The sequence below is a fragment of the Stigmatopora argus genome, chromosome 2 (assembly GCF_051989625.1).
Source record: "Stigmatopora argus isolate UIUO_Sarg chromosome 2, RoL_Sarg_1.0, whole genome shotgun sequence".
In the NCBI taxonomy this organism is placed as follows: Eukaryota; Metazoa; Chordata; class Actinopteri; order Syngnathiformes; family Syngnathidae; genus Stigmatopora; species Stigmatopora argus.
The window spans coordinates 802,963-828,548 of NC_135388.1; the positions used below are offsets into that span (position 1 = coordinate 802,963).

General features: G+C 32.0%; 2 protein-coding genes across 4 annotated transcripts in view; one reads left to right on the plus strand and one right to left on the minus strand.

Annotated features, from left to right (window-relative positions):
• dpy19l3 (dpy-19 like C-mannosyltransferase 3) overlaps window positions 1-6,532 on the plus strand; it is a 29,136-nt gene extending 22,604 nt beyond the window's left edge. For all 3 annotated transcript variants that reach the window (XM_077619859.1, XM_077619851.1, XM_077619868.1), the window contains 3 exons: window positions 603-761; window positions 2,031-2,211; window positions 3,301-6,532. In XM_077619859.1, the coding sequence (XP_077475985.1) occupies window positions 603-761; window positions 2,031-2,210 (339 nt within the window). In that variant the 3' untranslated portion in view covers window position 2,211; window positions 3,301-6,532. The remainder of the gene's footprint in view (window positions 1-602; window positions 762-2,030; window positions 2,212-3,300) is intronic.
• LOC144089030 (neural-cadherin) overlaps window positions 2,525-25,586 on the minus strand; it is a 218,647-nt gene continuing 195,585 nt past the window's right edge. Inside the window, exon 38 of the mRNA XM_077619838.1 lies at window positions 2,525-6,314. Coding sequence (XP_077475964.1) covers window positions 5,766-6,314 — 549 coding nt within the window. The 3' untranslated portion in view covers window positions 2,525-5,765. The remainder of the gene's footprint in view (window positions 6,315-25,586) is intronic.

Genomic DNA, 25,586 nt, shown 5'->3' on the forward strand with positions numbered 1-25,586 from the left:
AATATTTGGAAGATATAACTAAGACTATCATATGTTTCCTAAATAAAAAAAAGAAATTAAAATGGATATACCTTGTTTATTTTTCCACATTATGGTTTTAAACTTTAAAAAAAATCCAACAAAATGTAGAAAAGTTGATATTGTCTATTTTTCAGCAAAATGCTTTTAAACATTTTTTCCAAAATTCGTGTAACAAAACAATTGGCTATAAATTATATATAAACCTTGACTTTTCAATTTGGCTTTTTACATTTTATTTTGAATATTTGGAAGATAAAAATACTACTACCATGATTCCTAAATTCTAAAAAAATAAGAAAAAAAAATGGATATACCTTTTGTTCCACAAAATGGTTTTAAACTTTTTTTTTTTTTTTTTAATTCCAACAAAATGTAGAAGAGTTGATATTTCTTGTGTTTTTCAGCAATATGCTTTTAAACATTTATTTTTCAAAATTCCTGTAAAAAAACAATTGGTTCTAAACTACATACAAACCTTGACTTTTCAATTTCACTTTTTCCGCCGTTTTATTTTCAATATTTGGAAGATGTAGCATTTAAAAAAAAAAGTATTTTGATCCTTTCCCGCTCTTGTTTTGAAGGTGTACCAGGTGTACGCCCGGCGCTCCCCGCAGGAGGTCCACGCCATCCTGCGAGAGATGGGCGCCGACTACGTGGTGGTTGAAAACTCCATCTGTTACGAGCGCCGCCACCAGCGGGGGTGCCGGCTGAGGGACCTGCTGGATCTGGCCAACGGACACGTAGGTCCTCTTTTCATTCCTCCCGTCCGTCCGTCCGTCCGTCCGTCCGTCAGGTGCAAAGAAAGCCAAGAAAAATGGATGTCTAAAGAAAAGGAAATGCTTCCAAAATGAGCCCCCTTTCAAACAAAATAATAATAATAATAATAATCATAATATAGTTAGTGTGTTTAAATTGATTTACAGTAATCCCTCAATTTTCGCGACTTCACTTATTCACTACTTATCGATTTTTTTTCTGCAATTATTATTATTATAATTATCTTATTTTAGTTTCATAAAAATGTGAAATCCGCTGAAGCACGCAAGCAGAAGCCAGTCCCCCGGTCTTCTGCTTGATACTAGGACTCAGCACAGCAGAAAATTGTATTTATTAATTTTTTAATTTTATTTTTTTAAGTTCATAAAAATATAAAAATCCAGGTTGAAACTCCTAAGCGAAAGCCACTCTTGCTACTAGGACTGAGCTCTGAATATTTTTTTTATTTTTTTTTACCCTACTTTGCGATTTTTTTTCAATTGTTTCGGCCATGTTTGGTCTACATTAACCGCAATATTCGAGGGATTATTGTACAATTTTGGCCCGAATATAAGACGACCCCCTCTTTTTCAAGACTCAAATTTGGAAAAAAAGAAGACTTTTTGAACCCCAAATTCAATTTTACACAGAAAATAATGACTGCACATCTGAAACAAATGATTATAACAATAATGTTCGAGAGAAAATGCATTATTTAACCTCATTCAAACTATGCAAATACTGTCTATGCCATCTTAATATGTGCTGAACATTTAAATATATCAACTAACCTGCAATCACATTTGTAATTGCATAGCTTCAGTTTTTTTAATGTAAATGTGCCAAGCTACTGTGATAAAACAAGAAAATTGCAATAACTGCATTAACCATCAACGTGTTCAGCATTGCCATTAAAGATATCAGTCATAGATGTCTAGATTCTGAATGTAAGATGACCCTACCTTTTCAGTCTTATTTCAATCCAGAAAAAAAAACATCGTCTTATATTCGGGCCAATGCGGTAACAAGTTCTCACAAAAAAGAAACGGGTACTAATTAAGAAAAAAAAGAGTATAAGAATCTGAAGCCAAATAGGCAAATCATGATTGGAAAATATATCCACAAATGATGCATGACAAAATCCCATTAAAATTTGAATACTTATATGGTAACAAATAATGGGAAAAAACTGCAAGCTGTCATAATTATTATTATTTTTTTGCTGATCACGTGATGTGCTCTCACCCCATCAGATCATGGACGGCGAAGGCGTCAACGAGCCGGACCTGGTGGCCGCCGCCCACCCGCGCTTCTGCGACGCCGTCAAGTCGGACTCGCCCGAGTACGGCGCCTTCTTCAAAAGAACCTTCCGGAACAAAACCTTCCACGTCTACCGAGTCAAGAAGAAAGCCAAGAAGGGCGACAATTCCTGAGGTAACCACAGCAACCTGTTTAGCGTTTTTTTTTTTTTTTTCATTCAAATTAGCCTAGCCTTGCCTAGCCTAGCATGGATGTTGTTTGGGGATGTGGGTAAAAACCCAAGCAGGAGAGTGCTACAAATTAGCCTAGCCTAGCATGGATGTAAAAATAATAATTAAAAAAAACAAGCAGGAGAGAGCAACAAATTCGCCTAGCCTAGCAAACCCGACAAAAATTAGCCAAAACGTTGAGTGTAAACAGGAATCGTCTCTCGTCCGATTTGGAAATTTCTGGAGAAAAAAAACGTAAAGATTTGCATTGCGGCGCGTTTGGTGCAAAGAAATGAACTTTATTGAGAAAAACAAATGAGAGCAAATACAAAGCACGGAACCTTTCCAAAAGCTCATCGTCACAGATGATGTAAAAAAACAAACAAACAAAGATAGATAGATTTTTTTTTCTCTGTTAAATTTTTGGCTTTGCTCCCAGCGGCGACGTCTCGCGTAAATATTCCGTTTTTTTTTAAAATTATTCTTCTCTTTATGTACAAAATGTGCCAGTCAACAACAAAATTAGCCACCAAAGCCCAAAGAAAAAGCAAAAAACGGGCCTTTGCGAACACACGAAAGCTTTTCACAGGCGACCAATCAATCAAAGAAGGGCCTTTTCATATCCAACAATTGCTTTTTCATCTTGTGGCTCAATCAAGACGAAATGCGGAGAAAAAAAAAAAAACGTGAAAAGGCTTAAATTGAAAAACACTTTCTTTCGCTCGGAAAATTCAAGGCCTGAAATTACATTGGACAAATATACATGTCAAAGCTTTGGGCTAGTACAGAAATTGAGAAAAATAAAGGGATAAAATGAATAAATAGAACTAAAAATTAGTTTCTTTGTTTTACCTCTTCTAAAAATATTTTGTATTTTTGTCGTCTTTATTATTAAGCTTTCTTTTGTGATGTCATAACTAGTGTGTTTTCACCACTTTATATGTACTTAATGTTTGACCCCATTTTGTAGGCCAATAATTTTGACAATTTTGCCTGCTTGTGTAGAAACATTTCAAGTTTTTGGATTAACATTTGCCGTTTCTATTTATTTCAGGTTCCGAAACTCAGTCATCGAAGCCAGTGCAACATGCCTTCTTCACAAACTTTGCAAAGAAGGCACCAACTACAAACTAAATTAAGACTTGGCTGCAAAAATGTCAAGAAAAAGGCTGCTGATGCATACCTAAATGGCTTAGGCGGCCATCAACATCGGCAGAGACAGTGCGGCAGGTTCGTGATGCCTACGAAACGGGGTCAAACATTTTGTGGGCCAAAGTTGATGAAAAATGTGCACTAAACATGTCCAAGTTTGCTTTTCCTCAAATTATAGGTGCTACTCAAAATATGGCCTAGTTGGACTTATGGCATGCTCGTGTGCGGTCGATTGGTCGCAGGTCTTTTGGTCACTGGTCTTTTGGTTGCTGTCTTTTGGTCGCTGGTCTTTTAGTCGCTGTCTTTTGGTCGCCGGTCTTTTAGTCGCCCGGACTGCGACCAAAAGACCGGCGACCAAAAGATCGACAAAACAAGGTAAAAAAACAACACGGTCTACGCATGAGTTTGTATGTACATGCGTTGCTGTCCCTTTAAGAAGCAACGTCAGTTCAGTCAGGGTCTTAGCAAGTTCTCCAACAAAAAACAATCAAAGTCCGGGAAATTTGGAGCTTTTCTTTAGCCTAATCATTACTAGGGCATTAAGTATGACTGAAAAGTAATTCACAGTTTGTATTTAGGGAATTTGAGCAACAATTTTAAATGGTAATTAACAATAACCGTCCAAGCGACCAAAAGACTGGCGACCAATCGACCGTGTACCTGGCATGCTACCTTCAAAATCACTTGGACTGTTAAGCAGGATTAGGCCTGGTTAGTATTTGGAGGGGAGACCGACCTACTACTGGCTAATGTAACTTACTCTTATGTTACCAATGGGAATTAGCTTGAATGCTAATGTGCTCACTTAGCCTGGATGAAGCAGTGGGATCTCTAATTGACACAGACAGACCTCCGTGGCCTAAGTGGTAAGTGCGTTACTCTTGGAGGCTCACAACTCTAGCTGCGTGGGTTCAAATCCCGGTCGCTTCACACCAAAAAATGAAGTTCTACTTGTACAAAAAGACTTACACAGAAAATGGTATAAGTGAACTTCATTTCTGGGTGTTCCCCCTTTGCCGGGTAGACTGACCGGGATTTGAACCCACGTAGTCAGAGTTGTGATAGCAGCGAGGGTGACGCACTAACCACTCAACGTCTGTGTAAATTAGATATCTCACTGCTTTTCCCAGGCTAAGTGAGCACATTAGCATTCAAGCTAATCCCCATTGGTAACATAAGAGTAATTTACAGCAGCTGGTAGTATTACCAGGCAGTTGGATGGTCTCCCATCCAAATACTAACCAGGGCCAACCCTGCTTAACATCAGGTGTTTTTTATGTTAGTATGCCATAAACATGAGATCCCATATTTTGAGTAGCATCTATAATTTGAGGAAAAACAAGCTCTGACCTGTTAGGTGCACATTTTTCATTGAGTTTGACTGCAAATATAATGTTTTTTTATTTTGATGGTGTTGTTGTTTTCACCGTCTGTGATGCCCGCATTGATTGTGAGGCAAAACCGCTGTGCTTGTTAGCAATCGGGTGACATTTTGAGCAAAAAGATGCACCTTAATGAGGGAAGAACGTGCACCAACAAAATGCCCCAGAGGATAAAAAAAATGGACTTAACCAAAGTCAAAATTGTTAAGAGATGCATGGGCTTGATCGATAGATCGTTGGAAAAAATGGGGGAGAGATGTATGTATCTAGACGGTTGTTAATAGAATGCGTGTGGATAAAAAAAATGTTGACATTTGGTGTTGAACATGTTCAGAATGGGATTTTTTTTATACCGTATTTGTGGCAATGAGTGGAACACTTCAATGCACAAATTGACTTTTTTTTTTTACCCTAAAGTGACACTTGCCGGTTTTGACGGTAGTCAACGTCCACGCAAAATGGGATTGGACGTTTTGCGCTGAAAGAAGGAACATCCGTGGCCAGTCCTCCTAGTTTAAACGAATTGGGCACCACTTGAGTGGAAAATGAAAACAACTCAACCTAAGATGTTAGCGTTGACGACTGTAAATGTCTCGAGTTTCCTGAGGAAATGGAAATGGAAATGTTGACGCCATACGTGACATTGATGGATGGATCGAGTGAGGGAGGGGAGACAAACATTTGCTTTTTTTTTGTAGACATTACAAAAAAAACGGCCAAACGTGAGCAGAAAAACGCATCGCATGCGGCAGCGCGTTTGCATTCCGCCAAAGGTGCCGGCTGTCCGAGAGGACGAGCGCGCCGCCGGCGTGCGATACCGCGTGTCGCCGCCGGGGCGGCGCCGAGCGGTCGCGGGCCGTTAGCCCGGAGGCTCGGCCCCCCCTCGCTCAGAGTTCCCATCGTTCTGTTATTTACAGGACGAACAAAGAGGCGAAAAATAGTAGAGGATGGTCGCCATCCATCCGTCCGTCATTGGGGGCGGGGCTTAGAGGTCGCTGGCCTCGGCCCTCTCGTACAGGGCCCTCAGCTTCTCGAAACGTGGCCCCCAGTCCCCCAGCGTCTCCTGACGCGGGGGGGCTTCGCTCGGGTCGGAGGCGGCCGAGCCGAAGGAGCTGAGAGAGCCGGCGGGGGAGCCGCCGCCCTCGGTGGAGAACACCTGCAGGGAGTCGAAGGGCCCCGTGTCCGGTTGGCGGTCGGCGTCGCGGATGATTTCGCACAGGTAGCGGGCCAGGTCCTGGCTGGAGAAGGAGAGCGAGCGGCGGGCCGGCCGTGGGGGGCCCGCCTGACCCTGGGCGGGTGGAACGTCCCTCCGAGGGGGCGGGGCCGTGGGCGGGACCGGGGGCGGAGGAGGCGTGGCCGAGGACGGCGGGGTGACGGGGGCCCGGTGGTGGAGAAGGTGCTGGTGCTGGAGGAGAGGACCGGCCGGGGGCGGAGTCGGGTGGTGCAGCGCCCGCGAGCGGCAGTACTGCAACGACTGCGACTGCGCCGGGCTCGGCTGCAGCGACTTCTGCAGTTCGGCCATGTCGTACGCGTTCTGGGAACATACAATGCATTAAGTATGGATTAGATTTTGTGAGTTAGCTGTTTATGTAGCAAGGGCGTCATTAGGTTCTGATGTAGGGTTAAGGATGCTCAATGTACAAGATGAAGATGTAATTAGCAAACAAAAGCCTTACTGTGTGCATGGTCTGTTTTTTTTAATGAATAAAATCTTACAGTATACATTGTTCGAATAAAAGCCTTATGATGTGGTCTACTTTTTATTTCTATCTGTACGTGGTATTTTTGTCGGCATATAGCCTTACTATACTATGTCGTTTTTTACGAAAAAAGCCTTACTGTACTATGTCGTTTTTTAAGAAAATAGCCTTACTATACTATGCCGTTTAAAAAAAAAAAAGCCTTACTATACTATGTCGTTTTTTAAAGAATAATGCCTTACTATACTATGTCGTTTTTTAAAGAAAAAAGCCTTACTATACTATGTCGTTTTTTACGGAAAAAAAGCCTTACTATACTATGTCGTTTTTTACGGAAAAAGCCTTACTATACTATGTCGTTTTTTTAAGAAAAAAGCCTTACTATACCATGTTGTTTCTTTAAAGAAAAAAGCCTTACTATACTATGTCGTTTTTTAAAGAAAAAAGCCTTACTATACTATGTCGTTTTTTACGAAAAAAAAGCCTTACTATACTATGTCGTTTTTTACGGAAAAAGCCTTACTATACTATGTCGTTTTTTTAAGAAAAAAGCCTTACTATACTATGTCGTTTTTTGAAGAAAAAAGCCTTAATATACTATGTCGTTTTTTGAAGAAAAAAGCCTTACTATACCATGTCGTTTCTTTAAAGAAAAAAGCCTTACTATACTATGTCGTTTTTTAAAGAAAAAAGCCTTACTATACTATGTCGTTTTTTACGAGAAAAAAAAAGCCTTACTATACTATGTCGTTTTTTACGAAAAAAAAGCCTTACTATACTTTGTCGTTTTTTAAAGAAAAAAGCCTTACAATACTATGTCGTTTTTTAAAGAAAAAAGCCTTACTATACTATGTCGTTTTTTACGGAAAAAAAGCCTTACTATACTATGTCGTTTTTTGAAGAAAAAAGCCTTACTATACTATGTCGTTTTTTACGAAAAAAAGCCTTACTATACTATGTCGTTTTTTACGGGAAAAAAAGCCTTACTATACTGTGTCGTTTTTTGAAGAAAAAAGCCTTACTATACTATGTCGTTTTTTACGGAAAAAGCCTTACTATACTATGTCGTTTTTTGAAGAAAAAAGCCTTACTATACTATGTCGTTTTTTACGAAAAAAAAGCCTTACTATACTATGTCGTTTTTTGAAGAAAAAAGCCTTACTATACTATGTCGTTTTTTACGGGAAAAAGCCTTACTATTCTATGTCATTTTTGGAAGAAAAAAGCCTTACTATACTATGTCGTTTTTTGAAGAAAAAAGCCTTACTATACTATGTCGTTTTTTACGAAAAAAAGCCTTACTATACTATGTCGTTTTTTACGGAAAAAGCCTTACTATACTATGTCGTTTTTTACGAAAAAAAAGCCTTACTATACTATGTCGTTTTTTGAAGAAAAAAGCCTTACTATACTATGTCGTTTTTTGAAGAAAAAAGCCTTACTATACTATGTCGTTTTTTGAAGAAAAAAGCCTTACTATTCCATGTCGTTTTTTAAAGAAAAAAGCCTTACTATACTATGTCGTTTTTTGAAGAAAAAAGCCTTACTATACTATGTCGTTTTTTGAAGAAAAAAGCCTTACTATACTATGTCGTTTTTTACGGAAAAAGCCTTACTATACTATGTCGTTTTTTGAAGAAAAAAGCCTTACTATACTATGTCGTTTTTTGAAGAAAAAAAGCCTTACTATACTATGTCGTTTTTTACGAAAAAAAAGCCTTACTATACTATGTCGTTTTTTGAAGAAAAAAGCCTTACTATACTATGTCGTTTTTTACGGGAAAAAGCCTTACTATACTATGTCGTTTTTTACGAAAAAAAGCCTTACTATACTATGTCGTTTTTTACGAAAAAAAAGCCTTACTATACTATGTCGTTTTTTTAAAGAAAAAAGCCTTACTATACCATGTCGTTTTTTAAAGAAAAAAGCCTTACTATACTATGTCGTTTTTTGAAGAAAAAAGCCTTACTATACTATGTCGTTTTTTGAAGAAAAAAGCCTTACTATACTATGTCGTTTTTTAAAGAAAAAAGCCTTACTATACTATGTCGTTTTTTAAAGAAAAAAAGCCTTACTATACTATGTCGTTTTTTACGAAAAAAAAGCCTTACTATACTATGTCGTTTTTTACGAAAAAAAAGCCTTACTATACTATGTCGTTTTTGAAGAAAAAAGCCTTACTATACTATGTCGTTTTTTGAAGAAAAAAGCCTTACTATACTATGTCGTTTTTTGAAGAAAAAAGCCTTACTATACTATGTCGTTTTTTGAAGAAAAAGCCTTACTATACCATGTCGTTTTTTAAAGAAAAAAGCCTTACTATACTATGTCGTTTTTTGAAGAAAAAAGCCTTACTATACTATGTCGTTTTTTGAAGAAAAAAGCCTTACTATACTATGTCGTTTTTTGAAGAAAAAGCCTTACTATACCATGTCGTTTTTTAAAGAAAAAAGCCTTACTATACTATGTCGTTTTTTGAAGAAAAAAGCCTTACTATACTATGTCGTTTTTTGAAGAAAAAAGCCTTACTATACTATGTCGTTTTTTACGGAAAAAGCCTTACTATACTATGTCGTTTTTTGAAGAAAAAAGCCTTACTATACTATGTCGTTTTTTTACGAAAAAAAGCCTTACTATACTATGTCGTTTTTTTACGAAAAAAAAAGCCTTACTATACTATGTCGTTTTTTGAAGAAAAAAGCCTTACTATACTATATCGTTTTTTACGGGAAAAAGCCTTACTATACTATGTCGTTTTTTGAAGAAAAAAGCCTTACTATACTATGTCGTTTTTTACGAAAAAAAGCCTTACTATACTATGTCGTTTTTTACGAAAAAAAAGCCTTAATATACTATGTCGTTTTTTTAAAGAAAAAAGCCTTGCTATACCATGTCGTTTCTTTTATGAAAAAAGCCTTACTATACTATGTCGTTTCTTTAAAGAAAAAAGCCTTACTATGTCGTTTTTTAAAGAAAAAAGCCTTACTATACTATGTCGTTTTTTTAAAGAAAAAAAGCCTTACTATACTATGTCGTTTTTTAAAGAAAAAAGCCTTACTATACTATGTCGTTTTTTGAAGAAAAAAGCCTTACTATACTATGTCGTTTTTTGAAGAAAAAAGCCTTACTATACTATGTCGTTTTTTGAAGAAAAAAGCCTTACTATACTATGTCGTTTTTTGAAGAAAAAAGCCTTACTATACCATGTCGTTTTTTAAAGAAAAAAGCCTTACTATACTATGTCGTTTTTTGAAGAAAAAAGCCTTACTATACTATGTCGTTTTTTGAAGAAAAAAGCCTTACTATACTATGTCGTTTTTTACGGAAAAAGCCTTACTATACTATGTCGTTTTTTGAAGAAAAAAGCCTTACTATACTATGTCGTTTTTTTACGAAAAAAGCCTTACTATACTATGTCGTTTTGGAGAAGAAAAAAGCCTTACTATACTATGTCTTTTTTTACGGGAAAAAGCCTTACTATACTATGTCGTTTTTTGAAGAAAAAAGCCTTACTATACTATGTCGTTTTTTACGAAAAAAAGCCTTACTATACTATGTCGTTTTTTACGAAAAAAAAGCCTTACTATACTATGTCGTTTTTTTAAAGAAAAAAGCCTTGCTATACCATGTCGTTTCTTTTAAGAAAAAAGCCTTACTATACTATGTCGTTTCTTTAAAGAAAAAAGCCTTACTATACTATGTCGTTTTTTAAAGAAAAAAGCCTTACTATACTATGTCGTTTTTTAAAGAAAAAAAGCCTTACTATACTATGTCGTTTTTTACGAAAAAAAAGCCTTACTATACTATGTCGTTTTTGAAGAAAAAAGCCTTACTATACTATGTCGTTTTTTAAAGAAAAAAAGCCTTACTATACTATGTCGTTTTTTACGAAAAAAAAGCCTTACTATACTATGTCGTTTTTGAAGAAAAAAGCCTTACTATACTATGTCGTTTTTTGAAGAAAAAAGCCTTACTATACTATGTCGTTTTTTGAAGAAAAAAGCCTTACTATACCATGTCGTTTTTTAAAGAAAAAAGCCTTACTATACTATGTCGTTTTTTGAAGAAAAAAGCCTTACTATACTATGTCGTTTTTTGAAGAAAAAAGCCTTACTATACTGTGTCGTTTTTTACGGAAAAAGCCTTACTATACTATGTCGTTTTTTACGAAAAAAAAGCCTTACTATACTATGTCGTTTTTTGAAGAAAAAAGCCTTACTATACTATGTCGTTTTTTACGGGAAAAAGCCTTACTATACTATGTCGTTTTTTGAAGAAAAAAGCCTTACTATACTATGTCGTTTTTTACGAAAAAAAGCCTTACTATACTATGTCGTTTTTTACGAAAAAAACGCCTTACTATACTATGTCGTTTTTTTAAAGAAAAAAGCCTTGCTATACCATGTCGTTTCTTTTAAGAAAAAAGCCTTACTATACTATGTCGTTTCTTTAAAGAAAAAAGCCTTACTATACTATGTCGTTTTTTAAAGAAAAAAAGCCTTACTATACTATGTCGTTTTTTAAAGAAAAAAGCCTTACTATACTATGTCGTTTTTTGAAGAAAAAAGCCTTACTATACTATGTCGTTTTTTGAAGAAAAAAGCCTTACTATACTGTGTCGTTTTTTGAAGAAAAAAGCCTTACTATACTATGTCGTTTTTTGAAGAAAAAAGCCTTACTATACTATGTCGATTTTTTAAGAAAAAAGCCTTACTATACTATGTCGTTTTTTTAAGAAAAAAGCCTTAATATACTATGTCGTTTTTTAAGGAAAAAGCCTTACTATACTATGTCGTTTTTTAAAGAAAAAAGCCTTACTATACTTTGTCGTTTTTTTCAGAAAAAAGCCTTACTATACTATGTCGTTTTTTACGAAAAAAAAAGCCTTACTATACTATGTCGTTTTTTACGGAAAAAGCCTTACTATACTATGTCGTTTTTTGAAGAAAAAAGCCTTACTATACTATGTCGTTTTTTAACGAAAAAAAGCCTTACTATACTATGTCGTTTTTTACGAAAAAAAAAGCCTTACTATACTGTCGTTTTTTGAAGAAAAAAGCCTTACTATACTATGTCGTTTTTTAAAGAAAAAAGCCTTACTATACTATGTCGTTTTTTACGGAAAAAGCCTTACTATACTATGTCGTTTTTTGAAGAAAAAAGCCTTACTATACTATGTCGTTTTTTAACGAAAAAAAGCCTTACTATACTATGTCGTTTTTTACGAAAAAAAAGCCTTACTATACTATGTCGTTTTTTGAAGAAAAAAGCCTTACTATACTGTGTCGTTTTTAACGAAAAAAAAGCCTTACTATACTATGTCGTTTTTTGAAGAAAAAAGCCTTACTATACTATGTCGTTTTTTACGGGAAAAAGCCTTACTATTCTATGTCATTTTTGGAAGAAAAAAGCCTTACTATACTATGTCGTTTTTTGAAGAAAAAAGCCTTACTATACTATGTCGTTTTTTACGAAAAAAAGCCTTACTATACTATGTCGTTTTTTACGGAAAAAGCCTTACTATACTATGTCGTTTTTTACGAAAAAAAAGCCTTACTATACTATGTCGTTTTTTGAAGAAAAAAGCCTTACTATACTATGTCGTTTTTTGAAGAAAAAAGCCTTACTATACTATGTCGTTTTTTGAAGAAAAAAGCCTTACTATTCCATGTCGTTTTTTAAAGAAAAAAGCCTTACTATACTATGTCGTTTTTTGAAGAAAAAAGCCTTACTATACTATGTCGTTTTTTGAAGAAAAAAGCCTTACTATACTATGTCGTTTTTTACGGAAAAAGCCTTACTATACTGTGTCGTTTTTTGAAGAAAAAAGCCTTACTATACTATGTCGTTTTTTACGGAAAAAGCCTTACTATACTATGTCGTTTTTTGAAGAAAAAAGCCTTACTATACTATGTCGTTTTTTACGAAAAAAAAGCCTTACTATACTATGTCGTTTTTTGAAGAAAAAAGCCTTACTATACTATGTCGTTTTTTACGGGAAAAAGCCTTACTATTCTATGTCATTTTTGGAAGAAAAAAGCCTTACTATACTATGTCGTTTTTTGAAGAAAAAAGCCTTACTATACTATGTCGTTTTTTACGAAAAAAAGCCTTACTATACTATGTCGTTTTTTACGGAAAAAGCCTTACTATACTATGTCGTTTTTTACGAAAAAAAAGCCTTACTATACTATGTCGTTTTTTGAAGAAAAAAGCCTTACTATACTATGTCGTTTTTTGAAGAAAAAAGCCTTACTATACTATGTCGTTTTTTGAAGAAAAAAGCCTTACTATTCCATGTCGTTTTTTAAAGAAAAAAGCCTTACTATACTATGTCGTTTTTTGAAGAAAAAAGCCTTACTATACTATGTCGTTTTTTGAAGAAAAAAGCCTTACTATACTATGTCGTTTTTTACGGAAAAAGCCTTACTATACTATGTCGTTTTTTGAAGAAAAAAGCCTTACTATACTATGTCGTTTTTTGAAGAAAAAAAGCCTTACTATACTATGTCGTTTTTTACGAAAAAAAAGCCTTACTATACTATGTCGTTTTTTGAAGAAAAAAGCCTTACTATACTATGTCGTTTTTTACGGGAAAAAGCCTTACTATACTATGTCGTTTTTTACGAAAAAAAGCCTTACTATACTATGTCGTTTTTTACGAAAAAAAAGCCTTACTATACTATGTCGTTTTTTTAAAGAAAAAAGCCTTACTATACCATGTCGTTTCTTTTAAGAAAAAAGCCTTACTATACTATGTCGTTTTTTGAAGAAAAAAGCCTTACTATACTATGTCGTTTTTTGAAGAAAAAAGCCTTACTATACCATGTCGTTTTTTAAAGAAAAAAGCCTTACTATACTATGTCGTTTTTTGAAGAAAAAAGCCTTACTATACTATGTCGTTTTTTGAAGAAAAAAGCCTTACTATACTATGTCGTTTTTTAAAGAAAAAAGCCTTACTATACTATGTCGTTTTTTAAAGAAAAAAAGCCTTACTATACTATGTCGTTTTTTAAAGAAAAAAGCCTTACTATACTATGTCGTTTTTTGAAGAAAAAAGCCTTACTATACTATGTCGTTTTTTGAAGAAAAAAGCCTTACTATACTATGTCGTTTTTTGAAGAAAAAAGCCTTACTATACTATGTCGTTTTTTACGAAAAAAAAGCCTTACTATACTATGTCGTTTTTTTACGGAAAAAGCCTTACTATACTATGTCGTTTTTTACGAAAAAAAAGCCTTACTATACTATGTCGTTTTTGAAGAAAAAAGCCTTACTATACTATGTCGTTTTTTGAAGAAAAAAGCCTTACTATACTATGTCGTTTTTTGAAGAAAAAAGCCTTACTATACTATGTCGTTTTTTGAAGAAAAAGCCTTACTATACCATGTCGTTTTTTAAAGAAAAAAGCCTTACTATACTATGTCGTTTTTTGAAGAAAAAAGCCTTACTATACTATGTCGTTTTTTGAAGAAAAAAGCCTTACTATACTATGTCGTTTTTTGAAGAAAAAGCCTTACTATACCATGTCGTTTTTTAAAGAAAAAAGCCTTACTATACTATGTCGTTTTTTGAAGAAAAAAGCCTTACTATACTATGTCGTTTTTTGAAGAAAAAAGCCTTACTATACTATGTCGTTTTTTACGGAAAAAGCCTTACTATACTATGTCGTTTTTTGAAGAAAAAAGCCTTACTATACTATGTCGTTTTTTTACGAAAAAAAGCCTTACTATACTATGTCGTTTTTTTACGAAAAAAAAAGCCTTACTATACTATGTCGTTTTTTGAAGAAAAAAGCCTTACTATACTATATCGTTTTTTACGGGAAAAAGCCTTACTATACTATGTCGTTTTTTGAAGAAAAAAGCCTTACTATACTATGTCGTTTTTTACGAAAAAAAGCCTTACTATACTATGTCGTTTTTTACGAAAAAAAAGCCTTAATATACTATGTCGTTTTTTTAAAGAAAAAAGCCTTGCTATACCATGTCGTTTCTTTTATGAAAAAAGCCTTACTATACTATGTCGTTTCTTTAAAGAAAAAAGCCTTACTATGTCGTTTTTTAAAGAAAAAAGCCTTACTATACTATGTCGTTTTTTTAAAGAAAAAAAGCCTTACTATACTATGTCGTTTTTTAAAGAAAAAAGCCTTACTATACTATGTCGTTTTTTGAAGAAAAAAGCCTTACTATACTATGTCGTTTTTTGAAGAAAAAAGCCTTACTATACTATGTCGTTTTTTGAAGAAAAAAGCCTTACTATACTATGTCGTTTTTTGAAGAAAAAAGCCTTACTATACCATGTCGTTTTTTAAAGAAAAAAGCCTTACTATACTATGTCGTTTTTTGAAGAAAAAAGCCTTACTATACTATGTCGTTTTTTGAAGAAAAAAGCCTTACTATACTATGTCGTTTTTTACGGAAAAAGCCTTACTATACTATGTCGTTTTTTGAAGAAAAAAGCCTTACTATACTATGTCGTTTTTTTACGAAAAAAGCCTTACTATACTATGTCGTTTTTTGAAGAAAAAAGCCTTACTATACTATGTCTTTTTTTACGGGAAAAAGCCTTACTATACTATGTCGTTTTTTGAAGAAAAAAGCCTTACTATACTATGTCGTTTTTTACGAAAAAAAGCCTTACTATACTATGTCGTTTTTTACGAAAAAAAAGCCTTACTATACTATGTCGTTTTTTTAAAGAAAAAAGCCTTGCTATACCATGTCGTTTCTTTTAAGAAAAAAGCCTTACTATACTATGTCGTTTCTTTAAAGAAAAAAGCCTTACTATACTATGTCGTTTTTTAAAGAAAAAAGCCTTACTATACTATGTCGTTTTTTAAAGAAAAAAAGCCTTACTATACTATGTCGTTTTTTACGAAAAAAAAGCCTTACTATACTATGTCGTTTTTGAAGAAAAAAGCCTTACTATACTATGTCGTTTTTTAAAGAAAAAAAGCCTTACTATACTATGTCGTTTTTTACGAAAAAAAAGCCTTACTATACTATGTCGTTTTTGAAGAAAAAAGCCTTACTATACTATGTCGTTTTTTGAAGAAAAAAGCCTTACTATACTATGTCGTTTTTTGAAGAAAAAAGCCTTACTATACCATGTCGTTTTTTAAAGAAAAAAGCCTTACTATACTATGTCGTTTTTTGAAGAAAAAAGCCTTACTATACTATGTCGTTTTTTGAAGAAAAAAGCCTTACTATACTGTGTCGTTTTTTACGGAAAAAGCCTTACTATACTATGTCGTTTTTTACGAAAAAAAAGCCTTACTATACTATGTCGTTTTTTGAAGAAAAAAGCCTTACTATACTATGTCGTTTTTTACGGGAAAAAGCCTTACTATACTATGTCGTTTTTTGAAGAAAAAAGCCTTACTATACTATGTCGTTTTTTACGAAAAAAAGCCTTACTATACTATGTCGTTTTTTACGAAAAAAACGCCTTACTATACTATGTCGTTTTTTTAAAGAAAAAAGCCTTGCTATACCATGTCGTTTCTTTTAAGAAAAAAGCCTTACTATACTATGTCGTTTCTTTAAAGAAAAAAGCCTTACTATACTATGTCGTTTTTTAAAGAAAAAAAGCCTTACTATACTATGTCGTTTTTTAAAGAAAAAAGCCTTACTATACTATGTCGTTTTTTGAAGAAAAAAGCCTTACTATACTATGTCGTTTTTTGAAGAAAAAAGCCTTACTATACTGTGTCGTTTTTTGAAGAAAAAAGCCTTACTATACTATGTCGTTTTTTGAAGAAAAAAGCCTTACTATACTATGTCGATTTTTTAAGAAAAAAGCCTTACTATACTATGTCGTTTTTTTAAGAAAAAAGCCTTAATATACTATGTCGTTTTTTAAGGAAAAAGCCTTACTATACTATGTCGTTTTTTAAAGAAAAAAGCCTTACTATACTTTGTCGTTTTTTTCAGAAAAAAGCCTTACTATACTATGTCGTTTTTTACGAAAAAAAAAGCCTTACTATACTATGTCGTTTTTTACGGAAAAAGCCTTACTATACTATGTCGTTTTTTGAAGAAAAAAGCCTTACTATACTATGTCGTTTTTTAACGAAAAAAAGCCTTACTATACTATGTCGTTTTTTACGAAAAAAAAAGCCTTACTATACTGTCGTTTTTTGAAGAAAAAAGCCTTACTATACTATGTCGTTTTTTAAAGAAAAAAGCCTTACTATACTATGTCGTTTTTTACGGAAAAAGCCTTACTATACTATGTCGTTTTTTGAAGAAAAAAGCCTTACTATACTATGTCGTTTTTTAACGAAAAAAAGCCTTACTATACTATGTCGTTTTTTACGAAAAAAAAGCCTTACTATACTATGTCGTTTTTTGAAGAAAAAAGCCTTACTATACTGTGTCGTTTTTAACGAAAAAAAAGCCTTACTATACTATGTCGTTTTTTGAAGAAAAAAGCCTTACTATACTATGTCATTTTTTTAAGAAAAAAGCCTTACTATACTATGTCGTTTTTTGAAGAAAAAAGCCTTACTATACTATGTCGTTTTTTACGGAAAAAGCCTTACTATACTATGTCGTTTTTTGAAGAAAAAAGCCTTACTATACTATGTCGTTTTTTACGAAAAAAAGCCTTACTATACTATGTCGTTTTTTACGAAAAAGCCTTACTATACTATGTCGTTTTTTTAAAGAAAAAAGCCTTGCTATACCATGTCGTTTCTTTTAAGAAAAAAGCCTTACTATACTATGTCGTTTTTTAAAGAAAAAAAGCCTTACTATACTATGTCGTTTTTTAAAGAAAAAAGCCTTACTATACTATGTCGTTTTTTACGAAAAAAAAGCCTTACTATACTATGTCGTTTTTTACGGAAAAAGCCTTACTATACTATGTCGTTTTTTACGAAAAAAAAGCCTTACTATACTATGTCGTTTTTGAAGAAAAAAGCCTTACTATACTATGTCGTTTTTTGAAGAAAAAAGCCTTACTATACTATGTCGTTTTTTGAAGAAAAAAGCCTTACTATACTATGTCGTTTTTGAAGAAAAAAGCCTTACTATACTATGTCGTTTTTTGAAGAAAAAAGCCTTACTATACTATGTCGTTTTTTGAAGAAAAAAGCCTTACTATACTATGTCGTTTTTTTAAAGAAAAAAGCCTTACTATACCATGTTGTTTCTTTAAAGAAAAAAGCCTTACTATACCATGTCGTTTTTTAAAGAAAAAAGCCTTACTATACTATGTCGTTTTTTAAGAAAAAAGCCTTACTATACTATGTCGTTTTTTACGAAAAAAAAGCCTTACTATACTATGTTGTTTTTTACGGAAAAAGCCTTACTATACTATGTCGTTTTTTGCGAAAAAAAAGCTTTACTATACTTTGTCGTTTTTTGAAGAAAAAAGCCTTACTATACTATGTCGTTTTTTGAAGAAAAAAGCCTTACTATACTATTTCGTTTTTTGAAGAAAAAAGCCTTACTATACCATGTCGTTTCTTTTAAGAAAAAAGCCTTACTATACTATGTCGTTTTTAAAGAAAAAAGCCTTACTATACTATGTCGTTTTTTACGAAAAAAAAGCCTTACTATACTATGTCGTTTTTTACGGAAAAAAAAGCCTTAATATACTGTGTCGTTTTTTGAAGAAAAAAGCCTTACTATACTATGTCGTTTTTTGAAGAAAAAAGCCTTACTATACTATGTCGTTTTTTGAAGAAAAAAGCCTTACTATACTATGTCGTTTTTTTAAGAAAAAAGCCTTAATATACTATGTCGTTTTTTGAAGAAAAAAGCCTTACTATACCATGTCGTTTCTTTGAAGAAAAAAGCCTTACTATACTATGTCGTTTTTTAAAGAAAAAAGCCTTACTATACTATGTCGTTTTTTACGAAAAAAAAAGCCTTACTATACTATGTCGTTTTTTACGAAAAAAAAGCCTTACTATACTTTGTCGTTTTTTAAAGAAAAAAGCCTTACAATACTATGTCGTTTTTTAAAGAAAAAAGCCTTACTATACTATGTCGTTTTTTACGGAAAAAAAGCCTTACTATACTATGTCGTTTTTTGAAGAAAAAAGCCTTACTATACTATGTCGTTTTTTACGAAAAAAAGCCTTACTATACTATGTCGTTTTTTACGGGAAAAAAAGCCTTACTATACTGTGTCGTTTTTTGAAGAAAAAAGCCTTACTATACTATGTCGTTTTTTACGGAAAAAGCCTTACTATACTATGTCGTTTTTTGAAGAAAAAAGCCTTACTATACTATGTCGTTTTTTTACGAAAAAAAGCCTTACTATACTATGTCGTTTTTTACGAAAAAAAAGCCTTACTATACTATGTCGTTTTTTGAAGAAAAAAGCCTTACTATACTATGTCGTTTTTTACGGGAAAAAGCCTTACTATTCTATGTCATTTTTGGAAGAAAAAAGCCTTACTATACTATGTCGTTTTTTGAAGAAAAAAGCCTTACTATACTATGTCGTTTTTTACGAAAAAAAGCCTTACTATACTATGTCGTTTTTTACGGAAAATGCCTTACTATACTATGTCGTTTTTTACGAAAAAAAAGCCTTACTATACTATGTCGTTTTTTGAAGAAAAAAGCCTTACTATACTATGTCGTTTTTTGAAGAAAAAAGCCTTACTATACTATGTCGTTTTTTGAAGAAAAAAGCCTTACTATTCCATGTCGTTTTTTAAAGAAAAAAGCCTTACTATACTATGTCGTTTTTTGAAGAAAAAAGCCTTACTATACTATGTCGTTTTTTGAAGAAAAAAGCCTTACTATACTATGTCGTTTTTTACGGAAAAAGCCTTACTATACTATGTCGTTTTTTGAAGAAAAAAGCCTTACTATACTATGTCGTTTTTTGAAGAAAAAAAGCCTTACTATACTATGTCGTTTTTTACGAAAAAAAAGCCTTACTATACTATGTCGTTTTTTGAAGAAAAAAGCCTTACTATACTATGTCGTTTTTTACGGGAAAAAGCCTTACTATACTATGTCGTTTTTTACGAAAAAAAGCCTTACTATACTATGTCGTTTTTTACGAAAAAAAAGCCTTACTATACTATGTCGTTTTTTTAAAGAAAAAAGCCTTGCTATACCATGTCGTTTCTTTTAAGAAAAAAGCCTTACTATACTATGTCGTTTTTTGAAGAAAAAAGCCTTACTATACTATGTCGTTTTTTGAAGAAAAAAGCCTTACTATACCATGTCGTTTTTTAAAGAAAAAAGCCTTACTATACTATGTCGTTTTTTGAAGAAAAAAGCCTTACTATAATATGTCGTTTTTTGAAGAAAAAAGCCTTACTATACTATGTCGTTTTTTAAAGAAAAAAGCCTTACTATACTATGTCGTTTTTTAAAGAAAAAAAGCCTTACTATACTATGTCGTTTTTTAAAGAAAAAAGCCTTACTATACTATGTCGTTTTTTGAAGAAAAAAGCCTTACTATACTATGTCGTTTTTTGAAGAAAAAAGCCTTACTATACTATGTCGTTTTTTGAAGAAAAAAGCCTTACTATACTATGTCGTTTTTTACGAAAAAAAAGCCTTACTATACTATGTCGTTTTTTTACGGAAAAAGCCTTACTATACTATGTCGTTTTTTACGAAAAAAAAGCCTTACTATACTATGTCGTTTTTGAAGAAAAAAGCCTTACTATACTATGTCGTTTTTTGAAGAAAAAAGCCTTACTATACTATGTCGTTTTTTGAAGAAAAAAGCCTTACTATACTATGTCGTTTTTTGAAGAAAAAGCCTTACTATACCATGTCGTTTTTTAAAGAAAAAAGCCTTACTATACTATGTCGTTTTTTGAAGAAAAAAGCCTTACTATACTATGTCGTTTTTTGAAGAAAAAAGCCTTACTATACTATGTCGTTTTTTGAAGAAAAAGCCTTACTATACCATGTCGTTTTTTAAAGAAAAAAGCCTTACTATACTATGTCGTTTTTTGAAGAAAAAAGCCTTACTATACTATGTCGTTTTTTGAAGAAAAAAGCCTTACTATACTATGTCGTTTTTTACGGAAAAAGCCTTACTATACTATGTCGTTTTTTGAAGAAAAAAGCCTTACTATACTATGTCGTTTTTTTACGAAAAAAAGCCTTACTATACTATGTCGTTTTTTTACGAAAAAAAAGCCTTACTATACTATGTCGTTTTTTGAAGAAAAAAGCCTTACTATACTATATCGTTTTTTACGGGAAAAAGCCTTACTATACTATGTCGTTTTTTGAAGAAAAAAGCCTTACTATACTATGTCGTTTTTTACGAAAAAAAGCCTTACTATACTATGTCGTTTTTTACGAAAAAAAAGCCTTAATATACTATGTCGTTTTTTTAAAGAAAAAAGCCTTGCTATACCATGTCGTTTCTTTTATGAAAAAAGCCTTACTATACTATGTCGTTTCTTTAAAGAAAAAAGCCTTACTATGTCGTTTTTTAAAGAAAAAAGCCTTACTATACTATGTCGTTTTTTTAAAGAAAAAAAGCCTTACTATACTATGTCGTTTTTTTAAAGAAAAAAAGCCTTACTATACTATGTCGTTTTTTAAAGAAAAAAGCCTTACTATACTATGTCGTTTTTTGAAGAAAAAAGCCTTACTATACTATGTCGTTTTTTGAAGAAAAAAGCCTTACTATACTATGTCGTTTTTTGAAGAAAAAAGCCTTACTATACTATGTCGTTTTTTGAAGAAAAAAGCCTTACTATACCATGTCGTTTTTTAAAGAAAAAAGCCTTACTATACTATGTCGTTTTTTGAAGAAAAAAGCCCTACTATACTATGTCGTTTTTTGAAGAAAAAAGCCTTACTATACTATGTCGTTTTTTACGGAAAAAGCCTTACTATACTATGTCGTTTTTTGAAGAAAAAAGCCTTACTATACTATGTCGTTTTTTTACGAGAAAAGCCTTACTATACTATGTCGTTTTTTGAAGAAAAAAGCCTTACTATACTATGTCTTTTTTTACGGGAAAAAGCCTTACTATACTATGTCGTTTTTTGAAGAAAAAAGCCTTACTATACTATGTCGTTTTTTACGAAAAAAAGCCTTACTATACTATGTCGTTTTTTACGAAAAAAAAGCCTTACTATACTATGTCGTTTTTTTAAAGAAAAAAGCCTTGCTATACCATGTCGTTTCTTTTAAGAAAAAAGCCTTACTATACTATGTCGTTTCTTTAAAGAAAAAAGCCTTACTATACTATGTCGTTTTTTAAAGAAAAAAGCCTTACTATACTATGTCGTTTTTTAAAGAAAAAAAGCCTTACTATACTATGTCGTTTTTTACGAAAAAAAAGCCTTACTATACTATGTCGTTTTTGAAGAAAAAAGCCTTACTATACTATGTCGTTTTTTGAAGAAAAAAGCCTTACTATACTATGTCGTTTTTTGAAGAAAAAAGCCTTACTATACTATGTCGTTTTTTGAAGAAAAAAGCCTTACTATACCATGTCGTTTTTTAAAGAAAAAAGCCTTACTATACTATGTCGTTTTTTGAAGAAAAAAGCCTTACTATACTATGTCGTTTTTTGAAGAAAAAAGCCTTACTATACTGTGTCGTTTTTTACGGAAAAAGCCTTACTATACTATGTCGTTTTTTACGAAAAAAAAGCCTTACTATACTATGTCGTTTTTTGAAGAAAAAAGCCTTACTATACTATGTCGTTTTTTACGGGAAAAAGCCTTACTATACTATGTCGTTTTTTGAAGAAAAAAGCCTTACTATACTATGTCGTTTTTTACGAAAAAAAGCCTTACTATACTATGTCGTTTTTTACGAAAAAAACGCCTTACTATACTATGTCGTTTTTTTAAAGAAAAAAGCCTTGCTATACTATGTCGTTTTTTGAAGAAAAAAGCCTTACTATACTATGTCGTTTTTTGAAGAAAAAGCCTTACTATACCATGTCGTTTTTTAAAGAAAAAAGCCTTACTATACTATGTCGTTTTTTGAAGAAAAAAGCCTTACTATACTATGTCGTTTTTTGAAGAAAAAAGCCTTACTATACTATGTCGTTTTTTGAAGAAAAAGCCTTACTATACCATGTCGTTTTTTAAAGAAAAAAGCCTTACTATACTATGTCGTTTTTTGAAGAAAAAAGCCTTACTATACTATGTCGTTTTTTGAAGAAAAAAGCCTTACTATACTATGTCGTTTTTTACGGAAAAAGCCTTACTATACTATGTCGTTTTTTGAAGAAAAAAGCCTTACTATACTATGTCGTTTTTTTACGAAAAAAAGCCTTACTATACTATGTCGTTTTTTTACGAAAAAAAAGCCTTACTATACTATGTCGTTTTTTGAAGAAAAAAGCCTTACTATACTATATCGTTTTTTACGGGAAAAAGCCTTACTATACTATGTCGTTTTTTGAAGAAAAAAGCCTTACTATACTATGTCGTTTTTTACGAAAAAAAGCCTTACTATACTATGTCGTTTTTTACGAAAAAAAAGCCTTAATATACTATGTCGTTTTTTTAAAGAAAAAAGCCTTGCTATACCATGTCGTTTCTTTTATGAAAAAAGCCTTACTATACTATGTCGTTTCTTTAAAGAAAAAAGCCTTACTATGTCGTTTTTTAAAGAAAAAAGCCTTACTATACTATGTCGTTTTTTTAAAGAAAAAAAGCCTTACTATACTATGTCGTTTTTTTAAAGAAAAAAAGCCTTACTATACTATGTCGTTTTTTAAAGAAAAAAGCCTTACTATACTATGTCGTTTTTTGAAGAAAAAAGCCTTACTATACTATGTCGTTTTTTGAAGAAAAAAGCCTTACTATACTATGTCGTTTTTTGAAGAAAAAAGCCTTACTATACTATGTCGTTTTTTGAAGAAAAAAGCCTTACTATACCATGTCGTTTTTTAAAGAAAAAAGCCTTACTATACTATGTCGTTTTTTGAAGAAAAAAGCCTTACTATACTATGTCGTTTTTTGAAGAAAAAAGCCTTACTATACTATGTCGTTTTTTACGGAAAAAGCCTTACTATACTATGTCGTTTTTTGAAGAAAAAAGCCTTACTATACTATGTCGTTTTTTTACGAAAAAAGCCTTACTATACTATGTCGTTTTTTGAAGAAAAAAGCCTTACTATACTATGTCTTTTTTTACGGGAAAAAGCCTTACTATACTATGTCGTTTTTTGAAGAAAAAAGCCTTACTATACTATGTCGTTTTTTACGAAAAAAAGCCTTACTATACTATGTCGTTTTTGAAGAAAAAAGCCTTACTATACTATGTCGTTTTTTGAAGAAAAAAGCCTTACTATACTATGTCGTTTTTTGAAGAAAAAAGCCTTACTATACTATGTCGTTTTTTGAAGAAAAAAGCCTTACTATACCATGTCGTTTTTTAAAGAAAAAAGCCTTACTATACTATGTCGTTTTTTGAAGAAAAAAGCCTTACTATACTATGTCGTTTTTTGAAGAAAAAAGCCTTACTATACTGTGTCGTTTTTTACGGAAAAAGCCTTACTATACTATGTCGTTTTTTACGAAAAAAAAGCCTTACTATACTATGTCGTTTTTTGAAGAAAAAAGCCTTACTATACTATGTCGTTTTTTACGGGAAAAAGCCTTACTATACTATGTCGTTTTTTGAAGAAAAAAGCCTTACTATACTATGTCGTTTTTTACGAAAAAAAGCCTTACTATACTATGTCGTTTTTTACGAAAAAAACGCCTTACTATACTATGTCGTTTTTTTAAAGAAAAAAGCCTTGCTATACCATGTCGTTTCTTTAAAGAAAAAAGCCTTACTATACTATGTCGTTTTTTAAAGAAAAAAAGCCTTACTATACTATGTCGTTTTTTAAAGAAAAAAGCCTTACTATACTATGTCATTTTTTGAAGAAAAAAGCCTTACTATACTATGTCGTTTTTTGAAGAAAAAAGCCTTACTATACTGTGTCGTTTTTTGAAGAAAAAAGCCTTACTATACTATGTCGTTTTTTGAAGAAAAAAGCCTTACTATACTATGTCGATTTTTTAAGAAAAAAGCCTTACTATACTATGTCGTTTTTTTAAGAAAAAAGCCTTAATATACTATGTCGTTTTTTAAGGAAAAAGCCTTACTATACTATGTCGTTTTTTAAAGAAAAAAGCCTTACTATACTATGTCGTTTTTTTAAGAAAAAAGCCTTACTATACTATGTCGTTTTTTACGAAAAAAAAAGCCTTACTATACTATGTCGTTTTTTACGGAAAAAGCCTTACTATACTATGTCGTTTTTTGAAGAAAAAAGCCTTACTATACTATGTCGTTTTTTAACGAAAAAAAGCCTTACTATACTATGTCGTTTTTTACGAAAAAAAAGCCTTACTATACTGTCGTTTTTTGAAGAAAAAAGCCTTACTATACTATGTCGTTTTTTAAAGAAAAAAGCCTTACTATACTATGTCGTTTTTTACGGAAAAAGCCTTACTATACTATGTCGTTTTTTGAAGAAAAAAGCCTTACTATACTATGTCGTTTTTTAACGAAAAAAAGCCTTACTATACTATGTCGTTTTTTACGAAAAAAAAGCCTTACTATACTATGTCGTTTTTTGAAGAAAAAAGCCTTACTATACTGTGTCGTTTTTAACGAAAAAAAAGCCTTACTATACTATGTCGTTTTTTGAAGAAAAAAGCCTTACTATACTATGTCATTTTTTTAAGAAAAAAGCCTTACTATACTATGTCGTTTTTTGAAGAAAAAAGCCTTACTATACTATGTCGTTTTTTACGGAAAAAGCCTTACTATACTATGTCGTTTTTTGAAGAAAAAAGCCTTACTATACTATGTCGTTTTTTACGAAAAAAAGCCTTACTATACTATGTCGTTTTTTACGAAAAAGCCTTACTATACTATGTCGTTTTTTTAAAGAAAAAAGCCTGACTATACTATGTCGTTTTTTACGAAAAAAAAGCCTTACTATACTATGTCGTTTTTTACGGAAAAAGCCTTACTATACTATGTCGTTTTTTACGAAAAAAAAGCCTTACTATACTATGTCGTTTTTGAAGAAAAAAGCCTTACTATACTATGTCGTTTTTTGAAGAAAAAAGCCTTACTATACTATGTCGTTTTTTGAAGAAAAAAGCCTTACTATACTATGTCGTTTTTGAAG